Source organism: Podarcis muralis, chromosome 7, assembly GCF_964188315.1.
Source record: "Podarcis muralis chromosome 7, rPodMur119.hap1.1, whole genome shotgun sequence".
In the NCBI taxonomy this organism is placed as follows: Eukaryota; Metazoa; Chordata; class Lepidosauria; order Squamata; family Lacertidae; genus Podarcis; species Podarcis muralis.
Genome location: NC_135661.1, coordinates 73,594,671 through 73,607,591, shown reverse-complemented (window position 1 = coordinate 73,607,591; position 12,921 = coordinate 73,594,671). Strand labels below are relative to the sequence as shown.

General features: G+C 47.3%; 1 protein-coding gene across 1 annotated transcript in view; it reads left to right on the top strand.

The window, feature by feature from the left end:
* Positions 1 to 10,017, top strand: part of LOC114602414 (IgGFc-binding protein-like) — a 31,509-nt gene extending 21,492 nt beyond the window's left edge. The window contains exons 14-21 of the mRNA XM_077932490.1: positions 1,437 to 1,702; positions 2,830 to 2,949; positions 3,228 to 3,412; positions 4,471 to 4,634; positions 5,215 to 5,463; positions 7,021 to 7,183; positions 8,009 to 8,108; positions 9,127 to 10,017. Of these exons, the coding sequence (XP_077788616.1) occupies positions 1,437 to 1,702; positions 2,830 to 2,949; positions 3,228 to 3,412; positions 4,471 to 4,634; positions 5,215 to 5,463; positions 7,021 to 7,183; positions 8,009 to 8,108; positions 9,127 to 9,218 (1,339 nt within the window). The 3' untranslated portion in view covers positions 9,219 to 10,017. The remainder of the gene's footprint in view (positions 1 to 1,436; positions 1,703 to 2,829; positions 2,950 to 3,227; positions 3,413 to 4,470; positions 4,635 to 5,214; positions 5,464 to 7,020; positions 7,184 to 8,008; positions 8,109 to 9,126) is intronic.
* Positions 10,018 to 12,921: the final 2,904 nt, after the last annotated feature.

Sequence of the window (12,921 nt, the reverse complement as noted above, 5' to 3'; positions counted from 1 at the left end):
TGTTGGTCTTTTCGTGGTATCATCTTTACAGTCCGATGAACGCTGGTGCCTTGGTGCGAGGGGAGCAATGTACAGAATATCTCTTCCCATCAATTTTCTCTCTCTGCTCAGCCAGGGGTGGTGTGGCGTAAGGCACAGGCAATAAGAGCGTTCAGGTCAGCTGCACTGAGCACGTCCTCAGCATTCAGCTCAAGCCACCAAATGGTTCAGCACAGCCAGCGTTTCTCAAGTCAGTTTCAAAACAAGCCAACTTCAAATCACATGCAGCAGAGATGGCTTATTTAGCTAGAGTCTGTTTTAAACCACGACCTCTGAACAAAATTAGGAGGAAATAAAATGAATGCTAACAAATCTTTTCTCTTGGTCACACTGAAGTAAAGATGTCTGAGAATTCCAGTGAAAATGGAAACAAAAGTGGAAATGGCCAGTGTTTGCTTAGTTGTCCGAAGTGCAGAATGAAAATCTACCTGGCGAATATGATTGGTAATAATAATAATAATAATAATAATAATAATAATAATAATAATAATAATTTATTTATACTCCACCCATCCGGCTGGGTTTCCCCAGCCACTCTGGGCAGCTTCCAACAAAGATTAAAAATTCATTAAAACTGCTGCTTTAAGTCAAGTAATACGTAATTGATTACATCACCCCTATTTGCATTGTATTCCCTTTGCACTGAAATGAACAGAACAACATAATGTATGTTGGGGCAAGAGCGGGAGGGAGAGGGAGGGAGGGAGGGAGGGAGAGAGAGAGAGAGAAAGAGAGAGAGAGAGAGAGAATTCCTGGTTGTCAAGATCCAAGTTTGGGGCAAGTACTTTTTGGGGAGAAGACTCCAGCAGGGATTTAAAATCACAAAATATCCAGCAAAATAAAGCATAGAAAATGTGCATTTTAAAATTCCCTTCAAAGTTTTCCCACTTCCTCCAGCATAGGAAAGGACTATGTGTTTGGTAAGTTAAAAATGGTTTACTGTACTTACAAACTCTCCAAAGGTCAGATTCATGTGCTTTTCTATAGAGCATTCAGAAAAAGTTTCATAGGCAGTAAAACTTAGCTTAGTTTCAAAATGGTGAAAGTTCCTAAATTATTGGTATAGGAACTCAAGAGCGGCTAGTGAGAGCCATGTGGCTGAGCTGGAGCAACTAGCTCAAACCTCTTCACACACTGAGCTGGATTACCAGTTTCCTCCCGAAGGGAAGTGACATAGCTAAGCCTGGCAGGACAGCTTCCTCTATAGTGTTAACCCCTTCGTGCGTTAATTAAACTTAACCAGCCTCATAAAACCAACATGCTTATCCCACAGTGCCAATGTAATTTACATGCAGGCCCAAGGTTTGCCCAGGCTCTTTCCTTTCCATGCCCAACTCTGGCCAGTGACCACAGAAAGGCGTCTGCTGGGACTAAAACCTCCTGTCTTTACTTTTCAGGTGCTTGGATGACACTGTAGCACTAGAGCCATGCAAAGATCCCCAGGAATATGAAGAGGTCTGTGGGGTCCTGGTTAACAAATCAGGACCATTTGCTGAGTGCCACTGGCATGTGGACCCTTCTCCTTTTTATTTGTCCTGCTTATATGACCTGTGCCATTATGGGGTGGCTAATGGCATGTTGTGTGTGGCCCTCAGCGCTTACGAGGAACTGTGTCTTCTTCACGGGGTCCACGTCAGTGGCTGGAGAGCAGCTGCCCGGTGCCGTGAGTTCCAATTTCATCAGCTGCCTGTCCATCTTGGGGGCAACTGGGGTTAAAGAGGCTTCCAGATTCTCACTCCTTTCGTGTGGGATTCATTTACAAACTGGCAAATTCAGGTTGTGCAATTATAGCAGATCGGGAGGTCTTGTCCACTTTCCAAATGTTCAGACTTTTTGCAACACGAAAAGTGACGGGAAAATACACTGGAAAGTGTAGGGCAATACTTGCTTTGATGCAACTTCATCTAACCGCCCCACAAACAAATCAGAATGAATGCTGAATAAATAAATGGTGGACATATCTGATCTCCCTTCAAACAAAACAAGACCAATACTTCTTAGAGAGGTTTTTTTTGGAAGCACCCTAAGTCTATTAACTAGAAAGGGATGGAAAACGAACCTTCGTGACTACACAGGGTAATTACGTAAATGTAGGTAAAAACCAATCCTCGGGAAATCTGCTGTGCTGGTGCGAGGCTCGTAATTTCTTCAGTTAGTGCTGCTGCTGACAGACTTCCTCTACTTTCTGTGTCCCTGAGCTCTCAGACTTCCTCAGAGCAGGGGTTGACTAACCATTGTCAGATGGAAGGCCGCATTCTAATCCTTGGGCCCTATTGAGATTTCCCCTACAGCTAAACTGGCTTTCACTTCCACCCCAGAGACTGGAATGTTTATCAGCATTCTGTGACTTGCCTTGCCTTTCTCCTGCAGCAATCACAAAAGATAATGAACATCGTGATATTTAAATCACTGGCCAGAGGTGTGTGTAACTCTCTGTGTGTGGTATCTTTAAAAACTGTAAACATTTGAAATGTTCCTCTCTGTAGCTTGCGTAGTTTCAACACCCCAATCCCCCTGCTTCTTCAATTCACACAAGCTCACAGGAATAGAGAGGGTTCCTCAGTATGTGGAACCATCAGGAGAAGACTTTGGAGCAAAGGTAGAAGGCCCCATTCAGCAGTATAAGCAAGTCCCCACCCCCATCCACCCTGGTCTGGCTTGCCACTTTGTGAAGCAAGGAAAGTAATGCATACTATGATCCAAAAAGACCCAACTGTGTGAAGTTCAGAGTCTGCAATTACCTAAGACCACCGCTGATTCCTGCAACTAAACCTGTTCCTCTTTCTCTAGCCGCAACGGACCCCTGCCTTGACTTGGCATGCGGAGAGAATGAATGGTGCGGTGAGAAAAACGGAAAATGGGGCTGCTTCTGCCACAGAGATTATAGCCCTGCCAAACGGGCTTCTTATGGTAAACAAGGACCACAGCTTTTCCCTTTTTGTCTTTGCATTTGCCTTTGAAACATGGACTCGCTTTGTGTTACATAATGTCGGTATTCACACATCCCCCCAGTGCCGTGCTGTCAAACCGAGGGCCGTATGTGTGGGTCCCGGCCATCCCAGAGCAGCCCTCGTCTTGCCACATGCTGGGGGGGCTCCAGCTCCAGCAACAATATCTTCAGCTGTCACCTGCAACAACCCAGCTGTCAGAAACAGGGCCAGGCTGCCAATTTCCTTTTCTCCCTCCAGATTACCGGTTGACATGCGGTGGCAGCAGCAGTGCTGTGTCTCTCTCCCGATGCCTGCTCTTCGCTGATGGATTCCCCGCTGAGGAACTGCATTTGGCAGATCCCACCTGCGCTGGCACGCTTGTCGGAGACAGGCTCCTCTTCTACTTTGATACTGTGCAGAAGACCTGTGGGACCACAATGGAGGTGGGGAGAATTATCCAGCATAAAGCCTCCCCTCTCCCTACCCCACTCGTGAAGAAACACTTGACAGATATCCCAATGTGCAGCTGCTGCTCCAGTTTAAAAAAAAGCCTCTCTGCTGAAATAGGTAGCAGCAAGGTTATGCAAAATATCTCTGCCTGACTGAGATGCTAGAAAGCTGCTTGCCATCAGAGTAGACAGATGAGATGAGCAAATAATATAAGCAGAAGTCAGTTACCTATGTCTGTACAAGGGATGTCCAACCAGTAGATCGTAGATCCCTGGCTGAACCTGGTAGATCACGGGATTCTCTGGGCACTTCACTCCTAAAAAAAGCTCAACAACTCTGGACAATCCACCCACCCCACGCACGCTCCTCCTCCCTCCAATGACAATGGGTAGATCACTGCCAGTATTTTTATATACTGGGAGTAGATCACAATCTCTTTGGAGACTGACTATACCATCTCCTGCTATCTGATCCTTTTAACCAGAGATGTTATGACCCTGGTACTTTCTGCATGTACCAATGAGCTATGACCCCGCCTCAAATAGACCTCCTAAAAAAGGGTGGTCTAAAGCACTGAGCCTAGGACTTGCCGATCGGAAGGTTGGCGGTTCGAATCCCCACGACGGGGTGAGCTCCTGTTGCTCCTGCCAACCCAACAGCTCGAAAGCATGTCAAAGTGCAAGTAGATAAATGGCGGGAAGGTAAACGGCGTATCTGTTTGCTTCTCTGGTTTCACCAGAAGCGGATTAGTCATGCTGGCCACATGACCCAGAAAAACTGTCTGCAGACAAACGTCGGCTCCCTTGGCCCATAAAGCGAGATGAGCGCTACAACCCCAGAGTCATGCGCGACTGGACTTAACTGCCAGGGGTCCTTTACCTTTAGCCTCTGATACCTAACTGGCTTACACTAAGGGATATGTCGGTATTATTTCCAAACTCCTGGAGACTGGGAGGAGGGACGCTGACAAAGCAAGGAAGGAAAATCTGCCCTCTGTGTCCGCTTACGTTGCAGTGGGCCTCACAAAGTTCTTTCCTTGCATTATTTCCAGATCAACACAACCCATGCCATCTACTTCAACGCAGTGGAGGGCCATGTGGAGAACACCTACGGAGGGGTGATCAGCAGGGATCGCTTTCTCTTCCTGCGCTTCTCCTGCGCCTACCCGCTGAACATCAACCTTTCAATGGCATCTGCCATCCATCCCATCCAGGAGTGAGTTCGGCCAGAAGGACAGGACAGAGAAGCCAACGCCCCAATGAAGGATTTCACATCCTCATAATATTTGCATCTTTCCAGCGTTGGCTCCAGCAGCACCTGGTCCCCTGCAGAGAGCTGTCTTTGTATCCTCTTGCTGTGCTCCTCCCCATCTTTCCTTGCTTGCAGCTTTCAATTGTGGAAGCCTTTCTGTGCCTCTTCCACTCGCATGGCTTCAAATACTCCAGGCCTTTTACCTAGGTTCACCATGTTGGCTCCAAAGTCCTTTGCTCACTTTGTCCCTTATTCGCTTCAAATTTAGGTACCTTTGCATTCCTCTATCATAAGAATCTACTTTCTGGACCAGACAGAAGGCCTCCCAGTTCAGTACTCTTGACTCCAACAAAGGCCAAGCAGAATTTTCCCACCCTCAAAACATTGCTCTTGTGTCCTTCCAACCTCTTTCCAAATCTTTCTTCTTGCTCACTCTTCATCTTCCATCAGTCCTCTTCCTGATCCCAAGAAAATGTAGTGCTGCCCTGTTGCTTGCTCCAAAACAAAAGCATTGTAACTCTCTTATGTTTTACCCCTTTGATAGCATCATTAACACCACTCTCACCTCCGGCCAAGGGAGCTACCAGACCACCATGACTTTGTACCAAGACCCTCAGTACAGCCGGCCCTTCACCCAGAGCCCTATCCTACTCACTGTCAATCACAGGGCCTATGTGGGCATCAGCATTTCGGGGGCAGACGCCACCCGCTTTGTACTGACCTTGTCGTCGTGCTGGGCCACACCGGACAAAGACGCCTCCTCCAGCATTCGGTGGGATATCATCACCAACCAGTAAGCTGCTTGCTTCTTCCTGTTTGTGTGGCCTGCTCGAAAGGGAACAGGGCTTACTAACTGGAGGAGACAGGCAGGGAGAAGATAGAATTCATAGCACTGGAGAACAGGGGTTGAGAATCGGGAGGACACTTGGGTTTGGCTGTTGATGCCTTTTAGACATTGACCATGGACTGAGGGCCAGGACACCTGGCATGAAAGAGTAGCTAGAGAAGAAAGCCACAGCATTCAAGCTGAATACAGTGGTACCTCAGGTTAAGAAATTAATTCATTCTGGAGGTCTGTTCTTAACCTGAAACTGTTCTTAACCCGAGGTACCACTTTAGCTAATGGGCCTCCCGCTGCCGCCACACGATTTCTGTTCTCATCCTGAAGCAAAGTTCTTAACCCAAGGTACTATTTCTGGGTTAGCGGAGTCTGTAACCTGAAGCGTCTGTAACCTGAAGCGTCTGTAACCCGAGGTACCACTGTATGTATGAAGAAGGGGAGAAGTAGAGGGACTGCAGTGTAGTGAGACAAGAGCCTAACTTGAATATTCTCCTAACTGAGGATCAAACTAGAAATGATGTTATTCATATATTTAGTCCCTGCGTGTCTGTTTTTCTTAAAACAAAACATATAAGTAGTTGATATAGAGACCTTAAACTGGGTGGATAACATGCTGGGCAGGGAGGGGGGAATCTTAAACTCTTGCCCCCACTATGATCCTGTTCAGAAACTGAGCCCTCCACACTTACACACCCAGAGCCAGGCAGAGGCCCGGACCAGATAGATAATGTGTCCCCCCTGTTTTTTTTTACCCTGTGGATAACTGAAGTCTTATAAATAAGTAAGTATATAAATAATTTTCACAAAAGTTATGCTGACAAATAATTTTATTTCAAGGCTTGAACCGTATCTGCATATAAAGACAAAATGGAAAATATAGATAAATATGCTGACCGAGGCCCCCTTTGGAATCGGAGGCCCGGGCCAAATAGCCCATATGGCACACACACCCCAATCTGGGCCTGTACACACCTGATGTCTTCTATGCAGAGAGCTCCCCACTGCAAAGGGGAGCTGCAGTTTCAATTCAGACCACAGGGTTAAAGACTCTCTGCTCCCTGTCCATGTCGTGGTCTTGATCCCTTTCTGGCTCCCGCGTGTAACATTTATGGGGAAAGAAGACACAGCCCAAGGGATGAAAGGGATTGAAATGCTCCTTATTAAGGCCTGGGTCTCAGAAACTGTGGTGCAACATCTCCAGCATCCCTCTGCCCATCATTCCTTGATGTTGCAGAGATCAAGTATGAAAACGCCTCTACGTGAACCAGCCTAATGTGGTTTCTCAGCCGATGATTAGTAAACACTCAGGACTCCTAGCTGAATGTCAGGACTGTCTTGATGGAAGATCGTTGTGATGACCCTGGATGGACATGAAAGTCTTGTGAAGGGTCTTTCGCACCTGCGAGTTCAGTCAAACGAGTGATAAACTTGCACAGGTGAACGAGCCCTTGATCTCACCAGGCCCCTGCAACTCTCAGTCCTCTGCCCTATGCCACCTTCTCATTGCAGGTGTCCAAACCCTCGAGATGGCACCGTGGTAGTTGAAAAGGATGCAGTGTCCCTCACTGGCCATTTCTCCTTCAGTGTCTTTGCCTTCATCCCAGATTTGGAGGAGGTGTACCTGCACTGTCGTATCCGCCTCTGCAGCTTCCTTACTGCCAGGTGTAATGTGGTGAGTTAGGAAAAGGAGGAACCACAAACAAGGCTGGCTCCAGGTTTGAGGGGGGCATGGCGGGCTCCTCCCATGCCAATGGGTTGCCCTGGTGTGGTGGACTTACCTGGTGGCGGAAGCAGAGTTCTTTCCGCTCCTATAGAACCATTTAAGTTTCCCACAATGCCCCCACCATAGTGTCATTCTGGGGTATTATGGGAAATCAAAATGGTGGTCAGTTTCTCATAGTTCCCTGGAAAATATCAGGAGCATTTAAATGGCAGCTGAGCGACTCCAGTGCTCAGACTGGAGTGCCAGTTAAAGGAGTACCTAGGGCAGGCATCAGCAGTGGGTTACCTGTTGGGAGTCTGGGGCCTTGGCAACTGCCCAAGGATGTTGCATGCTGACACAGGGTCAAGGTTTCTGAGTCAGATCAGGCCAAGGCAGCAGCTTTGAGAGCTGGTGGTAGCCCTCATAGCCTCACCTGGAGAGAGATTCAGATCAGAGAGGTGGAAAATTACCCAGGCGGTCTTGACTTGTGTTAAAATCTAGATATGATCCTGATATAGCTGCATCAAACTGGACAGAAAACAGACTGGCGATGCCATCTTGGTACCCACGGGAGTGCTGAGAGTACAGAGCTAACCAATGCAGAATCCTCTAGACCAGCCTTTCTCAACCTTGGGTCCCCAGATGTTTTTAGCCTACAACTCCCATCATCCCTAGCTAGCAAGGCCAGAACTCAGGGATGATGGGAGTTGTAGTCCAACAACATCTGGGGACCCAGGGTTGAGAAACACTGCTCTAGGCAAAACAATGAGGTTCCATTTCCTCCCTTTCTTTCAGAATTGTGACAAACCAGGCCCTGCGATTGCTGGAAGGAAGCCTCCATCAGGCATTGTCTCAGCTGGCCCTTTCTTGAGATATGATGATTCTCTTGATCAAGGTAAGACACTTTCCTCTCGGCACAAAGGCTTGGGCACCTGGGCACTGCCTGGCATTGGCTGTTCTCACAAACAACGCTAAGAGAATCTCTCTGTCTCTCCCATGACTGTGGGGCAGGGTGGGGGTGCTGCTGTTTTCTTCCCCAAGTTGTAAATTAGATTAATTCAGCAAGGAACATGACGAACAGAAAGTTTGATTTAATACATTTAATTAATAATAATAATTTTGGGGTGTTTGTGTGCCAAAGAAATGCAGCTTGTTGATTTTGAATAACCCAGCAGGTGTGTAATTTCCATTTCCTGCAAGCAGACATAGCATTAACAATGTGCATTAGTGACAGGAGTTCATCTTACATCTTAGGATAGCATTCAAACAGTGAAAATCCGGACAGAAAATTTGTTGAGTGTTTTTTTTTTAAAGTTTTGCTCAAAGCTATTGCGTTATTATTATTATTTTTTGCAAAATCACTTTTTTTGCCTCTTGAGGCATTTTTAAGGAAAATTGCAAAAATGTCACTGCCCTACATCCAGATTTCCCCAAACATATTGCCAATTTCCACCTGGACACTGCTGCCGACTGCAGTACGTCTGGAAAATTCTGGACGTACCACAACCCTATCTTAGGAGAGCGCAGAATTGTGGCTTGAACCAAAAAGAAAAATTGCAAATATTTCAGATTTGCCATTTTGTCATTCAAACTGTGAATGCAAAACTTTAAAATCTGAGCCTTTGATATAGGTTGGCTTCAGTAGTAAAGACACAGAAATTTGGGGAACTAGTTAGTTTTAACTGTGGTTAATTAAGAAGCCTAGCTGTTAAAGTGCTGTTAAAACAAATCACAGCTGCATTTGTCAAACACTCCTGTCAAAATGTACGCCTAGGTGGATCCGAAACACTTTGTACCTTCTGAAGCACTTTCTAAGTGTGATGCAGCAGTATTCCCCTGTGAGGCTTGCCTCAAATTATCTGCCAGTAACTGGACAGGGAAGCTGATTGATAGCCATCTCTTCCTCTCTGCAGGGCTCCGGCTGGCCGCCAGAAGCTGCACTGCACCCTCCATCACCATTCTGCCTGTGCTGCTCAGTGTCATTTCCTGCAACATTTTCTGCTAACGCCTTTAATCCCAGACAGGGTTCTTGTTGGGAATATAGCTCACGGAGAGATGGAGATGGATCTTGAAATTCACCATCCCCGCGGGATTTCTGCTGCTGCACATGCTGACACCCTCCCAATTTCTGCTGTGAAGGCAGAGCCCATTAGTGGAGATAGAAGCCTGCTGTTGTTTACATCAGGGGTGGGGAACCTCAGGTCCTCGGGACTCGAACCAAGCCACACACCCTCTTCCTGGGCCAAACATTTCACCAGCCCTGCTTCGCATATTCCTTTCGTGTTTGTTTTTTATTGTTCAGCCTCTGGGTTTGCTCTCCACTGGCTTGTGTCCTGCAGGAGACTGCCCAGAAGGGAATGCAGCCTTGGAAAATGCCCCCCACCCCTGGTTTACACAATCTCTTTGGGACCACACTTGATGCAGTACCATTCAAGCAATTAGCAACCATGCTGATGATGCTCTTTAAAAAAAATATAAGCAGGTATTGGTGGGAGGTGTGTTTTTTTGGAATCTGAGTAGCTTACTAATTTAAATGACAGCCCTGATCCAGTTTGGGATTACAGTGGAAAGCAGAATGATAAAGCCTCTGTACCCCTACTTGCCAGAGTCATGATCTGCATCACACAGCCTACCTCTGGTTTCTTTTTGTTTTTTTACCCTAAAAATAAAACAAACAATTGCTACTTGTACAAATGGTGTCCTCTCTAGTTTGGCCCTTATCTGAAGACGACAGTGAGCAAATCCAAGTGCCTCAGCTCTTTCAAAGGGTTTTCTTGCTTTGTTTTAATGTGTAACACTACAAATGGAATGAGCTGCCAACTGGCTTGGGGGGGGGGGGACTCACCTGGATTGCTCCAGTGCTTCTGGATTTTTTAACTGCTGAAGCTAAACAAGCTCACCTTCTAATTGCTGCAGGTGAAACATTTAAACAAGCAATGGTGCACCCACATGCCCTTCGCAGCCCTAGCTGAAATCCTGAAAGTCATTTCCACAACTGACAGGTCAATTTTAATTTTGCTTTTGCATTTCTCCGCATCGGTAATTTAAATGCTGATCCTGCAGTGGTCAGAAATGCACACTTGGATTTAAAAGCGCCTCACTGCCATTCTGTTCCTTATTGGGAATTCACTGGCATGGTGATTCATTCTAAAATTAGGCTTTAATCCTGTGTGTACACTTCCTTTCTGGCAGCCACAGCCATGGAGCTCTGCTTCCTCACACCTGTCTCATCAGCAGCTCCGGGGCTTATTTGGACTTCTCCAACACACATGTTAGAGTTTCCCTTCTCTGCTGTACATCTTGTGGCAATGTATATGACTTTACAGGCATGACTGCCATCCTCATCAAATTTATCCTGGGACTAGTGGTCCCTTCCACTTTGTGGTGTTGGGAAGCAGGAGACGGGCGACTCAAATCTAGTTTCAGAGCTTTGCATCGCCCTCTGAATCTTTTCCAATATCCTCTTGCTGATTCCCTCCATCCTTCGCTTGGAGTCTAGCATCATCCTGCTTCCCATCTGTGCAGGGTTATGCATCACTGAACCTTTGCTGCAAAGTGCTGATACAATCCTGACCAGATTTTATTTTTTAGTATGTGTTTTTGTGTTCTCATTTTGCATTTGTATGATGCGAGCTGCCCTGCGATCTTTGGATGAAGGGTGGTATACAAATGTCATTAATAATAATAATAATAATAATAATAATAATAATAATTTGGCTCTACGAAAGCCCCTGGGTTGTTGGTTTTTTTTGTTAACGTTTCCCAGAAGGTTTCCCACCCCCACAAAAAAAAAAAAACACAATTCTAAATCTCTTTTACAAAGTGTTGTAGCCCTTCCACAAACCTCTCCTCAAGCATTTGATCAGCATCCTAATTCTTTCCAGTTCTTTCCAGTTTTTCTATTGGCCTTAAAGTTTCTTGAAGCTGTTGATGCCATCTTGCCCTTTGTCTCAGGTGGCAAGAGCATGTTTCGAGCCAAACCCCCATGGGGCAGTGTCAGGAAGGGAGCCCCGTGGGGCAGTGTCAGGAAGCACCTCTCTTGGGGGGAAGGGGGGCAGCTCAGAGACCAGGGGCGGCAGCAGCAGCTGCCCAGAGGACTCCCAGGGAGAGGGGAGCAGAGGGGAGGGTGTTTGAACACCCACAAGGGAGGGTGTTTGAAATAGGGTGAGAGGCAGGCAAGGGGTGACATAACTAGGTTCCTGAGCAGGGCTGGATTTAGGTTTGAAGGGGCCATAAGCTACTGACGGTAATGAGGCCCTTTATATGTAGGCATCCCTATATATCGCATCTTAAAACGCAGAGACATCACCTTGCCAACAAAGGTCCGTATAGTTGAAGCTATGGTTTTCCCAGGAGTGATGTATGGAAGTGAGAGCTGGACCATCAAGAAGGCTGATCGCCAAAGAATTGATGCTTTTGAATTATGGTGCTGGAGGAGACTCTTGAGAGTCCCATGGACTGCAAGAAGATCAAACCTATCCATTCTTAAGGAAATCAGCCCTGAGTGCTCACTGGAAGGACAGATCGTGAAGCTGAGGCTCCAATACTTTGGCCACCTCATGAGAAGAGAAGACTCCCTGGAAAAGACCCTGATGTTGGGAAAGATGGAGGGCACAAGGAGAAGAGGATGACAGAGGATGAGATGGTTGGACAGTGTTCTCGAAGCTACCAGCATGAGTTTGACCAAACTGTGGAAGGCAGTGGAAGACAGAAGTGTCTGGCATGCTCTGTTGCATGGGGTCACAAAGAGCTGGACACAACTAAATTACTGAAAAACAATAACAACCCTATATATAGAAATGAGCAAACCAGTGATATTTTAGGGAGCAGGCTAGCAGGCGAGGCCCATTACTTACATCATAGGAGCCTACACAACACAAAACACGGTTGCTGTATGTAGGTTTTGCTTTATTTGTTTTTTATCTTATATTTTGGAAATATACATCCAGGTGTTTTTTTCTTTAGTTTTTTTTGGGCCCCCAGGAGAGTGGGGCCCTAAGCTATAGCTTGTTTAGCATATTCGGAAATCCAGGACTGCTCCTGAGCCCCACGGGGGTGCCGCAGAAAGAATGCAGTTGGTCCAGGGAGCCGTGGACCCAGAAAAGTTGAAAACCTCTGCCTTAAAATATAGGGGGAAGGTTTCTTTCTCTCTGCCCCCTCCCCGGCTCTCAAATAGTACAGTCCATTCTACCACCACGTTCTGGGCAGATTCTTTTGAGGGCGGCCAGTTCCAAAGGGGGAAAGGGTTTTTTTTATCTCCCGCACAGTCCATAGGCACGGGGAGCACATCATCAGGCGCAGGCACCCTGTCTCCCCCACCCCAAGAAGGCTGCTTTCCTAGATCCGACGGTGGCGCGGCGCCTCCGCTGCCCACTAGAGGGCGTCCCTCCGCCGCTTGGCTCCCGAACCGGGCTGGCCGGCTCGTTGCGTAACTGTGCCTTGGGCCGCTTCCCAGCAAAGCGGAGCCGGAGTGGATCGGCGACGGGAAGATGGAGACGCTGTGGGCGAGCGAGCCGAGATTCCTCTCCTGGGAAGGGAAGGCGGAGAGGGCGCCTCTGCCTTGATTTATGGCGCCATCCAAGGCAGAAAGGCGGCCTTTGCAGCGCGAAAGGCGGGTCCGGCGCTCTCGCTCGTAGGCGCACATTTCCCCCCGCTGACCCAAGCGCTGTGCCTTTGAGACAGGCAGGAATCCGGCAGGTGCAGCGACC